The 15,354-nt window shown below is 39.3% G+C and overlaps 1 protein-coding gene across 1 annotated transcript; it reads right to left on the bottom strand.

Moving 5' to 3' along the window:
* Window positions 1-8,165: 8,165 nt before the first annotated feature.
* On the bottom strand, window positions 8,166-14,953 carry LOC147294048 (uncharacterized). The gene is made up of 8 exons (XM_086231167.1): window positions 13,893-14,953; window positions 10,498-10,584; window positions 9,746-10,413; window positions 9,467-9,645; window positions 9,299-9,379; window positions 8,911-9,186; window positions 8,429-8,762; window positions 8,166-8,332 (listed from the first exon to the last, which is right to left on the bottom strand). Exons 1-8 carry the CDS (start codon window positions 14,951-14,953, stop codon window positions 8,166-8,168), a joined length of 2,853 nt encoding a protein of 950 aa, XP_086087293.1.
* Between the last annotated feature and the right edge of the window lie 401 nt (window positions 14,954-15,354).

The following is a 15,354-nucleotide window of genomic DNA, read 5'->3' as shown; positions in this document are numbered from 1 at the left end:
ATGCTTGTTCTCATGCAGCCTTGCTTATCAATAGGATGCCTTGTAAAACTCTTCAAATGATGTCTCCCTATGAAAAATTATTTCATCACATTCCAGATATCAAACATTTCAAAAATTTTGGTTCAGCCTGCTATCCTTTTCTTAAACCATACAATGTCAATAAATTGCAACCCAAGAGTGATGAGTGTGTGTTTTTAAGGTATGCTTTAGGATATAAAGGGGTTATTTGTTTTCATATTGTCACTGGTCGATTACTTTTAACACGGCATGTTATTCATGATGAAACTGTGTTTCCTTTCTCTACATCATCAGTTTCAATTATTCAATCTTCTCTTCCTTCAGTTTCTACTAGTCCTGGTCATTGTATTCTTCCCATTCCTGTTTCTCAGTCTCCAATCGTTTCTAGTAGCTCTTCTCCTTCAGTTTCTACTAGTCCTGGTCATTGTATTCTTCCCATTCCTGTTCCTCAGTCTCCAATCGTTTCTAGTAGCTCTTCTCCTTCTGCTCATGTCTTAGCAAATCCTTTGGTGTCTGTTGCAAATTCTGATACATCTTCTGCTACTTTTCCAAGAACAGACCCAATGGAGTTGTCTGTCCCTGCATCCTCTTCTGAGGCTCATCCAAGTGTCCCATTATCAATTACTGCTCAGTTGAATGGCACAAATGAGCATGGTATGCGTACCAGGTCCAAGGCTGGGGTAGTTCAAAGGAAGGATTTCAGTGAATTCCATTGTTTTAGTGCAGTTATGGAAAGTAAAAGTTTTGAAGAATTTGCATTCTTTTCTGGTTTACCATGTGTCTCAGACATTCAGCCATTGACAGAACCTAAAACTTTTCGAGCTGCTATGGTTCAAGAAGAGTGGAGACAAGCTATGAAAGAGGAGATTGATGCCTTACATGTGCAAGGTACATGGACTCTTGTTCCCAGACCTCAAAACAGAAACATTGTAGGTTGTAAATGGGTTTATAGATTAAAGAAAAATCCAGATGGTACTCTGTCAAGGTATAAGGCTAGATTAGTGGCTCAAGGTTTCAGTCAAGAGCAGGGTTTGGATTTTGATGAAACATTTAGTCCTGTAGTAAGGCACTCCACAGTAAGGTTGGTCTTAGCTCTTGCAGCCCAGTTCAAGTGGGAATTGAAACAGCTAGATGTCAAGAATGCATTTCTTCATGGTGATTTAAAAGAAGAGGTTTATATGAAGCAACCTCAGGGTTTTGAGGATCCTACTTATCCAGAGCATGTTTGTCTTCTTCAAAAGTCTTTATATGGTTTGAAACAAGCTCCTCGAGCTTGGAATGAGAAGTTCACAGGTTTTCTTCCCTCTCTTGGTTTTTAGTTTTCTCATTCCGATCCTAGCTTGTTTATTAAGTCCACTTCTACTGGTGTGGTTTTGTTACTTTTATATGTTGATGATATAATCATCACTGGCTCCCATTCTACAGAAATTCAACAAATGATTGATGAGTTAAGTTTGGCCTTTGATATGAAGGATCTGGGCAGGTTGACTTATTTTCTTGGGTTGGAAATTAAATATAAGGCTGATGGTGGTATTTTTTTGTGTCAACAGAAATATGCTAAAGATTTGCTTGTTAAAGCAGGTATGGCTCATTGTAAACCTTGTCAGTCTCCCTGCAAACCTCATTTACAATTAGCCAAACATGAAGGAGATCCTTTGTCTGATCCTACTTTGTACAGAAGTTTGGTTGGTGCATTGCAATATCTGACCTTCACTAGGCCTGATATTGCATATGCCACAAACACTGTCTGTCAGTTTATGGCTCATCCTACTGAGACTCATTATGATGCAGTCAAGAAAATCTTGAGATATGTTCAGGGCACCTTGTCTCATGGTCTTCACTATCAATCTGGTCCTATGACATTGACTGCTTATAGTGATTCAGATTGGGGAGGTGATATTAATGATAGGAGGTCGACCACAGGCTATATTGTCTATTTAGCTGGAAATCCTGTATCTTGGCAGTCTAAGAAACAAGGTGCTGTGGCAAGAAGCTCTACAGAAGCTGAGTATAGAGCCTTGGCAAATACTGTTTCTGATGTGTCTTGGTTGAGGAATGTTCTTAAAGATTTGAAAATGGTCCTCCCTTGTCCTCCTCTCATTCGATGTGATAATGTTTCTACCATTGCATTAAGTACAAATCTTGTGTTTCATTCTCAGATCAAGCATCTAGATACTGATTTTCATTATGTTAGGGAAAGAGTTCAATGCAAAGATTTGGATTTGGAATATGTTTCCACACTTGAGAATACTGCTGACATTCTTACTAAAGGTCTGCATAGTCCTTTGCATCTTCAACATTGCTGCAACCTCAGGCTTGGTCCCCTTGCTGAGGTTGAGGGGGGATGTTGAGTGTCTAGCTGTCAGCATATTATTGGCTCTTTGTTGATAAATCAGTAAAATGATGAATCAATACTTTTAGGACACGTGTATACTTTGTTAGAGTCTGGTTTGTCTAGTTAGTTAGCAAAACTGATTCTGGTTGTATAAGAGCTGCGTGCTCAGTTCATTTTCTGTATTCTTTCTCATTAATCAAAATTCATTCTCTCTTGGTTTCTCTGCATTTCAATGCTTTTCTTGCTTTCTTCTTCATCGGTGATCATGGGAGAGCAAAAGTTGAAGGCATAGCCGAGAACAAGGCTATGCGGTAGTTTTCTACGCCTCGAAGAAGCGGAGACTCGAGGCTCCTGAAGCTTGCGAGCACAGTAAAACCACCATATTCACTCACATACCGAGGCTTCCACAAGAATTTGACAAAGAAATAAGGGTTGGCCTCAGTCTCCTCCTCGATCGTCTTCTTCGTCCCCTCTTTGCTCTTTGTATCGCCGCAGACACTGATCTTGGCATCCTGCTGGGCTTTCACTCGAGTGGCAACTTACCATGCACTGAGAGTATTCCTCTTCAGGATCTTTGCTTGGGTACTCTTCGTTGCTGAGAGTGAAAGACACAGAAGCAAGGAGAAGAGTGGAAACTAAGAACAACAACCAAGGGAGCCTAGTTTTGATCGCCATGCTTGCTTTTCTTACTATTCAATTCATTATGACCCCCTTTTATAGTCTTCTACAATGAGAAGCATATATATAGCACTGAGCGTGTTCAGTTGTTCGATTTTGATAAGCGAAGCCATTCAATATGTCCAGCTCAGCTTTAGTTGTCCACGTTAGTCAGTTGGTTAGCTAGCTAGTTACTGATTGGTTATTACTGTAAGTCTGTTAGTTAGCTGATATTAAATATAAGTCGGCTCTGCTTTGTATTTTAAGCAACAGTGTATTCACAAATCACAATCAATAGCAATTCAGAATATTCATTGTTTTTCTCCCTTTTACTTTCTCTTTGATTTTCTCGGACACCAAACACAATCTCATCATGGTATCAGAGCTTGGTTATCCGCGTGTAAGGCCCAATGGCCACACGTGCTCCCACGTCACCCAATACAATTTGTTCACGTGTAAGGCTCAAAATCTCGCCACACGTGCGGGTGCGTGTTGAGAGTAATGTGGAGCAATGTCCCACATCAGAAAACTAAGGCTTAGTATATGTGTTTATAAGTCTTGAGTCTTTCCACCCATTGCCAATTGATTTTAGGTTGGATACTTTAATTCTATCAGATTTATGGAAGCCCAAGGCTGAGGATATATGAATGCATGTACATTTGTCTATGCAAATTACATGCAAGGTGACTAGTGTCGTAGCTATGTGACAAGTTAAAATTGGCGTACGTGTGCCACTTCATCTTCACGTGGTTTGAAAATAAAGAGAATAATTTGTTTTGCAGACTAATTAAAATGAGTTGGTGCGGAGATTGTAATTTTGCTCTTGATGCGCCATTTTGAGCCCAAGTGTCGACAATCCTTAAAATTTGTGGGATTATGTCTTGATCCTAGTTGTCCTAAGAAATCGTGATTTTGGGATGGGAAAATTAAGATTTTGTGTTTTAGAAGGGAATAAGATTCATGTGTTCTAATATGATGTGACACAATTATTTTTAACACGTCACTATTTATTTATCATATTAAATTAATATCATTACTGTTAAAAGACTATTTTACCCAATTTAAATCTAATGGCTACAATTACTATTTATAATTCAATGGTTTTTTCAACAACCACATGAAGAGAGAAAGAGGGAAAATGGTTTTCTTCTTTCCTCTCTTCCTTCCCTGCCGTGAGAGGAAGAAAATAGTTTGTTTCTTTTTTGGGGTTTCGTTTTGAAGAGAGAGAGAGAGAGAGAGAGAGAGAGAGAGAGAGGAAGGAGTGAGTGGTCTTTTCTTTTCCTTGCCGTGAAAGAGAAAAAATTGTCATCAGAACAAATTTAAAAGAATGGGGTATTGCAGGCTCTGACAATATCTTAATTCCAACACTTACAAAGTTACAGCAACAATTGAAATAACATTATGTTTAAAGGTTGTGTAGGTCCGAATGCAACAAACTCAGCAATTAATCTCACCTCACATTAGTTACTATACATACAGTAACTAAATTGGCATTGTTTTGTAAAGTCAAACCACCAATAGTGTATTTTGACTGAAAAAAAATACTCAATAGCAATGGTTGGGCATTTAATTAGTTAAAGAAATTAGTGCTTATTACCTAGTTTTTTTTTGTAGTGTTCTCTATACCTTTGTGGCTTTTGTTTTAATGGAAAGCATTAAAAAGAATGCCAGCAATTGTCACCATGGAAGAGATTATGATCGATGTGATGAGTTTTTAGGGATTATAACGATTTATGGCTTGGATTTTTTTTTTTTTCTATTTTTGTTTAATTTAAATTTTGTAAAATTTATAATGAAGGTTAAAACAATATTTGTAAAAACTGATGTGGCAAGAAATAATGAATTTAATTAAATAATATTAATTATTTTAAATTGACATGTCATTAGGGCACTCTAGCATTGTCCTTTTGGGATATGATGGATTGTTGCAAATTGGATATTGCGTTAATTAATTCTGTTCCTAGCATATATAAATCCCTAATTAAATACTAAACTATTAATCCTAAATTCTAAAATAATTGTTTACGTCCAATATTTTTAATTACTTATGTTCTTAATATATGAATTCCTAAATCTTAACCCTAAACCATAAAACAACGTCAAACAATTCAAATAAAAAAACGTCAAACAATTAAATATCATGATAGAAAGTATAAACACATAAAATATGAGTAGAAAATCTTATTTCTGCATATATATATAGGATATTTGTGGGCGCTAATATTTCTGTGAAAAATTATACAAACAAAATGTAAACTTAAATGTTATGATTTTATCGTGGCAAAGTAGATCAAGAATTAATTGATATATGGAAAGGTATTCTTTTCTCCCTAGCTCTTTGGATCGATGCGACATCATATGCATACACTTCCTTATTTTTTCTAATGCAATAATGCTAATTGTCCCACATTTTTTTTCCCACATTTGTATACCACCTTATGTGTCATTACTTTACTGGAAGGGTATTTCCTTTTTCTTTTTTAAGTTTTATTTTTTATTTTTTAGTATCCAATGCATGAATGCCATGTAAGGTGGTATGAAATTGTGGTATAAAAATGTGGTAAGTGTAGCATTACTGTTTTCTAATGTTCAGATAATATGCTGTTGATATGGTTAGTAATATATTTAAATTAATAATTTATTACTCTTAAGGTTTTAAAAGCTCTTTGAAATTATTTAAAAGAAAAAAGATAATTAAATATCGTAGCAACGCAATTGGAGCTGCATTTGCAACGCAATTGGAGCTACAACGATGCAGTTGTCGGTCGATTTTTTTCTTTATTCTCTACGTAAATTTTAGTAGAGAATTAATACAATTGCAGTCATCGGTCGATGCAGTTTTAGAAGATTACAACTGCAGCTACTATATATAGCGATCTTTTTTCCCTGAAATGTAATAAAATGAGCATCTGCCTTTTATTAATTAGTAATTAAATTAAATGTTTGGCGTCAGTCGTGACCCTATAATTCATGGCCAAGTTAGATAGTTCTCATTTATTTGTTTATTGATACATGCAGCAGAAAGCTAGCTAGAGTTGGTTATAGTTTTTATACACAATATTTAAAAAACTCACCCTACATGAACATATATATATATATATATATATATATAGTACAATTCAAAACTCTCGCTTACATACAACTTTATTTCTCCACCAGTCTCCTAGCCATTAGTATTACTACTGAAACCTATATACTAATTTGGAGAAGTAGTTGGGATTTTTCATCCCCTGGCTCTCATCATCACTCTGCTGACCTTTCTCTTGTTTCTCTTCATGATATTTCTGCTTACACGTTCTTTGGCATAGTTGTGGTTCTTGACTCCTTTGGCAACTTTCCATGCATTTCAAGTACAATTTCCTTTGAGGAGTAGAGTACCAAAGAACCAAGTAATATTCTCGTCCCTCTCCTTCACAAATTCTTTGGCATACTTGAAGTGATTGAGAAGTACTAGTGATCCCTTGGCCTTGGCAACGTTGCATGCATTGCTGGTGTTGCTGATGTTGCAGCACGCACATACTCTGATAGTGTTGCTGCTGTTGGGGTTCTAATCGCCTCTCACCACAACGTTGTTGACATTGAGCCAGCTGCTCAGACGTCACCGGGTTCTGCGGCGGCGGCCACCGGAGGCAATACTGTGATACGCAGCGTGCATGCACGGTCATGACCATGAAGGTGCCCACAGTACCGGTCTACACAACCATCACCGACATGGAAAGGCACGGAGGCAGCAAGGAAGAGAGTGGAGAGAATCGAACAACAACCACCACAATGGAAGCTGCAGATTAGCTTTGATGATCACCATGCTTAGTTATATCTTCTATGAGGTAGCTAGAGAGCCTTCACATGTTTATTTATAGAAATAAGCTAAAGGCTGAGCAGCATATGTACATGCAGGCATGTGTACATTTGGCTATTCACAATTTCACATTACATGCAAGGTGACGAGTGTCCTATGATCTGAATATCGGGTATTATCACATGGTAGCCTGGTGTGCTTGCTGAAATGGGAGCCGTACGTGGCTCTGCAAGGGAGTTTCAGTTTTTGCATTCTGTTAATCTTTTAAGCAATCCAAATCCATTATATATAAGCACAATTAATGTGGAACGATTAAATAGCTATATTCGTTTAATTGTATTGCCCTCCACACTGTTGGATATATATAGTTTGAATTCCTCTCTTTCAATGAAAGAAATGTGGAACTTTGTGACGCACGCTAGCACATAATCGCACAAGATAAGTATAGGATTTCTATTCCCCAACCCAATCAACATGAACATATATTATGTAAACAGAAAACTTGGTTTATGGTAAATCCCATGACCAATGGTGCTTGAGATACATCTGAATATGGTAACATAAGTATTTGTAGGACGTGGACTATGGATATTTAAATATTTTTGTGATGTGATATATTGCAAGACTTCCACATACACAATACTAAAAGACCCTTATGAATATGCAGATGATCTATGGGAGGGAGGTTACCATCTATCTCATTCATTTTGGAGGATAAAGGTGTGTTACATGGTTTGCAATCCATTCGAGTTTTAATTAGGATGTCTCTAATCAATTTATTAGCATACTTTTGCTGTGTAAGGAAAGACCATTATATATATGGATGTTTGATGGATAAGTCCACAGAGTAGTGTTACTAACTAGCTAGTGTGAGGCCCAAGTCTTTCATGTTAATTACATTCTTGGCTTAACTAGGACACAAGAAAAAACAATATGTGAGCGAGAGAAGCAAATCTATCAAACCAATATTGCTTTAATTAGGCCTGTTTGAGACCATACAACAGATCGAGGGATATATATTTGTGTAACCTGCAGACTAAAGAAGGAATATACATATATGCTATTGATGATATGGTTAGCAATTTAATTAAGTAATCAGTCCAGTCAGAATGGAAGTCACACAAGGCTTAATTAAGAGTGAATTAATAAACACAAACGCATAGAACTTGTTCTCTCATTTAATTATTTATTTATATAGCAGAAAGCTAGCTAGAGCTATTTTTACACACACACACACAAAAAGCTCACTCTCTACATGAGCTACTTCAAAACTCTAGCACAGCCTACTCTCTAGTACTGCTCCTCTACATACTAGGTAGATTTATTCCTATATATTCAGGACTGCCTGCTTAGAAGTTAGAAGCCCTCAAAGTCCAAAATTGAAGACAAGCGGTGGCTTCTGCCTTGCCGGGCCTGCACGAAATAAGACTGCTTCTGATTGTTCACTATCTGCTCCATCTCTTCCCCAAACGCCAGCTGCCTAGCCTCCCTCTCCATCAGCCTCATTATGTTGTTGTCTTGCCCTGAATAATATATTTAAGTACACCCAATTAATTAATTATGACTAAGCAATCAATTAATGACTCAGATTAAGCATGAGTGAGTTCTTAATTAATTACCTGCAAGGAAGTTCCTCTGGTTATTTCGGGCATTGATTCCGAACCCGACCAGTCTCAGATTCTGGTTTTGGCGGTCGTTGTTGTTGTTTTGGGCAACAATGGCAACAGGGTGACCAGCTGGGATTACGAAAGCATCGCCTGCTGATATCTGAGCAGTGACCTTCATGTACCTTCCACTCTGTTCTCCCTGTTCTCCTTCTTCTTGTTGATAATCCATCTCCTCTTGCCTTTGGTTTGCAAGGTGTGGGCAGGCCATTTCAATGTTTCCACTTCCTTCCATAACCGTCATCAAGTATATTGCTTTTGAATTGTAGTGTGGGATCATCATAGCTTCCTGTAAAAATTTGAGCCAAAATTAATTTTCATAATCCAGAAGTATAGAGTAATTTTCACTAGCTAGAGAGTAGTAACATAATTGTGAATATGGACTCTAATTAATGGTCGATATCATTCATCACAGTCTGACAACATAAACATCTTACTTGGTTGATCTCAGTGTAGACGACCGAGACATCCATGTCCTGAAGCTGATTGAACTCCTCAGGGCGAGCCTCGAAGAACTTGCCAAAGTTGTTGGAGTGCACAGGCTGTTGGTTTGGCAGATTGAAGAGTGGACCCCTAGACTCACGGCCTCTGTGCCTGGGAGAAGAAGCGTGCTGACTCAATGCCCTGAGTTGCTCTTGTGAGGCTCTCATCACCATGCCCTGCTGCCTACTCTGCTGCTGTCCAAAGGCCCTCTGTAGCTGCTCTCTTGGGGTCTAATATGATAACAAAATTAATCAATTGGAGCCTTATTAATTTCTACTCTGAACTAATAAATCAAATAAAATGAATGAGGATGACATAAAAAGTGAGAATTTAACTAATTACATCAAAGGCAGATTCGAGAATGTCATTGCTGAAAACGCTATAGTATGACTGGGGATTTCCAGAACCAGCAGGGAAGAATTTCTGCATATCAAATTAAGAATTTCTGCATATCACATAATAAAAACAAAAATTCAGGGTTGTTTAATTTCAATTTGATTATATATTTACCTCAAATCGGCCAGATGGATTATTAACGGGTTGAATGAGTTTTAAAATTCGGAGAGTCTCATCATTGTTATTGTTAATCAAGTAAACGGTAGCCCCAGAAGGAACTCTAATCACATCTCCTTGTTCAATGTTGAAGGACTTTTTGTTGTCTTGCATCAGAAGAGTGACTGCACCACGTCCTGTAAATTAACATTCCAAAGCATAGATTAATTCATGTCAGATATATATTGCTACTAATTGTATATATATAAACAAAAAAATTGGTAATGGAGGACTCACCATTGACAACAACATAGATTGATTCAGCATCGATATGGTGTGGAAGAACAAAAGTGTTAGGCTTGGCATCCAAGAGAGCCAAGCGGTAGTTCTTAATACCCTTAAGAAGCTTAGAGTCCCTGTTGGTGAACCTCTCAAGCACATAAGTCCCGCCTTCCTCGGACCTGAACTTGGACTCAAACATCTCTTTGGGGAAGTAGTAGGGGTTGTCCCTCGGGCTCCGACTCTGACTCTGACTCTGACTCTGCTCCTCCTCTTCTTCTCTTCGTAGTGGGGAGTAATTCTCACCTCTTTGTTTTTGGCACCTCCTTTGGCATCGTAGCTGTTCTCGCTGACCCTGTGCTTCCCTTTGGCATCTCTGCTCGCACTGACCCTGACCCTGTTCTTGCTCCCTCTGTTGCTCTTCGAATCGCTGCTTGCACATGCTCTGGCATTGCTGTTGCTGTTCACCATGTCTCTGCCTCTGGCAGCTTTGCTGGCACTGCTGGTATTCCCTCTGTGGGTCTTCAAACTGCTCTTGAGATTGTCTTTTGTTGTTGTAGTCACTGCCTCTCGCTTGCTCTTCAAGTTGCTCCTCGCACCTATTTTGGCACTTCTGCTGCTGTTGTGGCTCGCCACGTCCCTGCCTCTGGCAACGCTGCTGGCACATCTGCTGGCGCTCGTGCTGGCTCATACGCGATGCGCAGTGTTGCTCACACGACTGTGGTTGCTGCCTTCCTTGGCCGCGCTCCTCTGGTTGTCGGCAACTCTGCTCGCATTGCTCGTATTTCTGTTCGGGGTCTCTAGACTCTCTACGCTTGTTGTCTTGTTGTTGCATATCTTCAAAGTCCTGCTCGCACCTTCTCTGGCACTGTTGCTGCCCACTTTGTTCCATCTCACAGCTTTGCCGACAGATCTTCTCGTACGCTTCGCGAGGGATCTGAGGCGTTTGTTGCCTCTTCTGCTGCTCTATGCAACGATTCTCGCAGGCTAGATATTGAGAAATATCTCCCTTGGGACACTGCTCAAGACATTGATCCATCTGCTGATGATGATTGTTAAACCAACTGCTGATGATATTGATGCTGCCCCCGCCGGAAGGGTCCCAACCAGTAGGGTCCCGGAGCTTGCATTGCATCTCGCAGACAGAACGCAGTGCTGGCCTTTTAAAGTCTCGACATTCAGTTGCACATCGCTTTTCCACGTCCCCATAACCAAGACTACTTGCAGAGACCGCAAGGAGAAGGGTACTGGAAAGGAACAAAAGCAGCAAAGGTAGCCTACCTTTGATCACCATCAGGTTATAAGCCTTTATTATGATAAACCTTCTATAGTTGTTTGGGAATGAATAAGCATAGGTAGTATTTATAGTTGCTTATAAAATTAAGGGTGAGCATGCATATATGTACGTACATTTGGCTCTGCACATTACATGCAAGGTGACGAGTGTCCTACACTCCCACCTCACCCAAATTTTACGTGTCTTTGTATCTGAATAATATATTGATGGTGTCCCACATGGTGTTCACGTGGTGGCAAAATAAGGACGAAATTGATATTGTACTTGCAGTATGCGCATGATATATAATTATGTAGTGGCCTGTGGAATCGGTTGGTTTGTGCTTTTTGTGGGAAGGAGAAATAGGGTGCCCTGCTGCTTAGGGGCTGTGGCCCTGCATAAGGGACACCTCAACTTAACTAGTGTGAGTACGTGTTGAAATGCATGCAACTATGCAAGCTGGTCGTTCTCTCTCTGTTTGGCTTTTTATAATCTTCCCTCTTAATTTCTTTGGGCATCAATTGCTTTGCAAGTTTCATTTATTATGCACGCACCTTTAAGAAAATAATATCCATTTTTTCTTGGTTAGATTGAATTCTTGTAGCCCCTCCATTTCTTTTCTGGTTGGGCAGTAATGCTTTACAAAAAAAAAAAAAAAAAAATTATAAAACACAACTTTCTTAATCTTAATGTACACCTCAAGAAGAGCAATCACCATATATTACTCAGTTCAAATATCACTCCCAAGTCTTCAATCCAACAAAACGGCTGAATGATACGAAATGAGTGAACAAAAGGTAAAAAATCGAATTGGCAAAGCGGAATCGACTGGGCTTTTACCCCAACCCTTTCGTTTTAGGTGGTAATTTTTTTGTAATTCATCAACGACTGTCGTTTATTAGAATTGACTCAAGATCTTCCTGTAAGAAATTAATGGACTTACGCATTGTTCTAATAAAGATCTCAATACCTTACCATTGTTTAATTGACAAGTAACAGAATTTTTAATTAATACCAAGACTATAAGCACAATCCAGCAAGGATACTAATCCTAATTGGATAAAGAAGATTCGGTTGACTGTAGGCCTTTTTACATAAGCAAAGTTATATTCAGAATAGGATTTGTATATGAGTTACATTAAGATAAGAGTTCTGGAATCCCTTAATGGAAGGGACTAGGATTTCTCTGATGCTCTATATAAGTAAAAGTCCCCGGTCACACAGAAATCAAGTCATATTTCGTAGTTCCATTGTGAGAGAGGCTTTTAGTTTCTTGGCTGTGCTGACTGGAAGATTATTGCTGCTCAATTTGCTTCAGATCCCCTGCATCATGTCGACATCTGGTTAGATATATCAAATTGATGTGTTTGCTTATTGATATAACAATGATATTTAACAATACTTGAGTTTGTTCGATACTTGTGTATGCTTACAGATGTTGAAAGAACTAACACTTCCTTCACAAAAAGAAGAACAAGTGTCACTAGACCAAATAATCATTATTATATTTAATTATTACTGACTATATTTAGTTAGCTGGAAGGAAGATATGTCTTTAGGACTGGGTTTCTCACCCACTATCTTCTATTGCCGGAGTTCTTGTTTCTGATGGACTCCCTAGCTTCTTATTAGCTTGTATATAAAATTTTTTTGTATGGCTGTAGTTAGTTGTAATTGTTTTGCTTTTTTATTGTCAGTTTGATTTCTCTTGTAATTGGTGTTTTTTTGTGAAATGAAATATATATTTGGGCCAAAAAAAAAAAGTTTTAATATTCTATTAGTATTTAATCAGAGATTTAAGAGTACGTAGACTCACCACGGTCCGTTGCCCAAAAAGTAACAAAAGGACGACTGTACCTTAAAAATTTAAAAACAATTTGGATAAATAGGCATGATTATTAATGTTAAAAAGCATAAATATCAAATTTCTTTCTTACACAACCAATTCAATATCTCATGCATATACATTGCGAGCGAACAAATTAGTATTATATAATCAATTGTTCGAGATAACCATTCACTGCGTCTTTTTTTTCCTCGTCTGATTATTATATCCTTGGGAAATTCTAAAAGGTTCCTAATGTTTACTTTCAGAATCCGGCAATTTTTTTTGAAACGTAAGGCTTTAACTTCAAATTTTTGACCAGAAAAAAAAAAAGGCTTTAACTTACAAAAAAAAAAAATTCCAAAACAACCCAGACAGCTGACTTCCTTTGGATGCCTCTGTCTTCCGATCCCTCTTTTCACCGGACTGGAGAGAGAGAGAGAGAGAGAGAGAGAGAGAGAGAGAGAGAGAGAGAGAGAGAGAGAGAGAGAGAGAGGGGCCGGAAAGGTGACGCCGCGGGGTGTCTGGGTTTTTAAGGGTAAAAAATAAAATTGTAGGATTTTGGAAGCAAACGTTGGAATCATTTTAGAATTATCCTATACCTTTAGACCTGAAAAAGAAAAAAAAAAAAAAAAAAAAGAATTATCTTATACCCTTTTTGGCTGATCCAAGAGGATTAATTAACTTCCTAAGAGCCCAACAGTCTAACAACGAAGAGAGAGAGCTAAAAATTGGAACAATCAAAACAAAGCAAAGAAGGTGTTGGCTTGTTTGGTTGATGTCAACATGGTAGAAATCGTCTTCAATTCCTGTATAGTTAACAAATAAGCTCCTAACAAGATGTTAAATTAAGCTTCAGAAGTCCTAATTAAGAGTGCATAAACACATAGAACTTGTCATTTATTTATTAATTTATTCTCATATGGCAGAAAGCTAGAGCTCATTTTACACGACTGAATTAAGCTCACTCCATGTGAGCTAGCTACTTCAAACTCTAGCCGTACAGCCTAGTAGATTTACTGCATCATATGCTCGCGTAAAGTGCCTCTTCTTGTTGCTGGCACCTTGTTTGGCATTGTTGTTGTTCTCGCTGATCCTGTTCTTGCATTTGACAACGTTGCTGGCATTGCCTTTCTTGCTCTTGAAGTTTCTTCTGGCACCTTCTTTGGCACTCGTGCGGCGCCATCCGACTGTATTGGCAGCTCTGCTGACATTGCTGCTCGTATTTCTGCTGCTGATCTTGAGAATTTCCTCTTGCTTGCTCTTCAAGTTGCTCCTCGCACCTAGTTTGGCACTGCTGCTGCTGTTGTGGCTCGTCACGTCCCTGCCTCTGGCAACGCTGCTGGCACATCTGCTGGCGCTCGGGCTGGCTCATCCGCGATGCGCAGCTTTGCTCACACGACTGTTGCTGCTGCCTTCCTTGGCCGCGTTCCTCTGATTGTCGGCAACTCTGCTGGCATTGCTCGTATTTCTGTTCGGGATCTCTACGCTTGTTGTCTCGTTGTTGTATATCTTCAAAGTCCTGCTCGCACTTTCTCTGGCATTGTTGCTGCTGTTGCCGCCCACTTTGTTCCATTTCACAGCTTTGCCGACAGATCTCAGACGGCTCCTGAGGGATCTGAGGGGTCTGTCGCCCCTGCTGCTTCTCCATGCAACGACTCTCGCAGGCTAGATATTGAGAAATATCTCCCTTTGGACACTGAGCAAGACATTGCTCCATCTGCTGATGATGACTGTTAATTAACCAGCTGGTGATGATGCTGCTGCCACCGCCTGAAGGGTCCCAACCGGTAGGGTCCCTAAGCTTGCATTGCATCACGCAGACAGAACGCAGTGCTGGTCTTTTAAAGTCTCGGCACTCGGCTGCACATCGCTGGTCCAAGTCCTGATACTGATGATCGTTAAACCAGCTGCTGCCACTGCCTGAAGGGTCCCAACCGGTTGGGTCCCTAAGCTTGCATTGCATCACGCAGACAGAACGCAGTGCTGGCCTTTTGAAGTCTCGACACTCCGCTACACATCGCTGGTCCAAGTCCCCAGAACCAAGAGCACTTGCAGAGACCGCAAGGAAAAGGGTACTGGAAAGTAACAAAAGCAGTAAAGGAAGCCTACCTTTGATCACCATGGTTTCTTTAAATTATTATGATCTTCTATTGTTTTATGGGCATGAATAAGCATAGGTCGTATTTATAGAAGCTCATAAAATTAAGGGTGACCATGCATGTACGTACATTTGGCTATGCACATTACATGCAAGCTGACGAGTGTCCTACACTCCTACCTGGCCAAAATTTTACGTGTCTTTGTATATAAATGGTGTCCCACCTGATGTTCACGTGGTAGCAAAATAAGGACGAAACTGAAATTGTATTGGCAGACTAAAATGGATGTATGGGCATGATAGAGTATTATGAGAAACATGTAGTGCCCTGCATGTGGAATCGATCGGTTGGATTTGTGCTTTTTGTGGGAAGGAGAAGTAGGGGTGGCCTTGCACAGGGGCTGCATGTGGCTCTGCATAAGGGA

This window comes from Dryas octopetala, chromosome 2, assembly GCF_963921425.1.
Source record: "Dryas octopetala chromosome 2, drDryOcto1.1, whole genome shotgun sequence".
NCBI lineage: Eukaryota > Viridiplantae > Streptophyta > Magnoliopsida > Rosales > Rosaceae > Dryas > Dryas octopetala.
The sequence above is the reverse complement of the archived record's forward strand: the minus strand, read 5'-3'. Positions and strand labels throughout refer to the sequence as shown.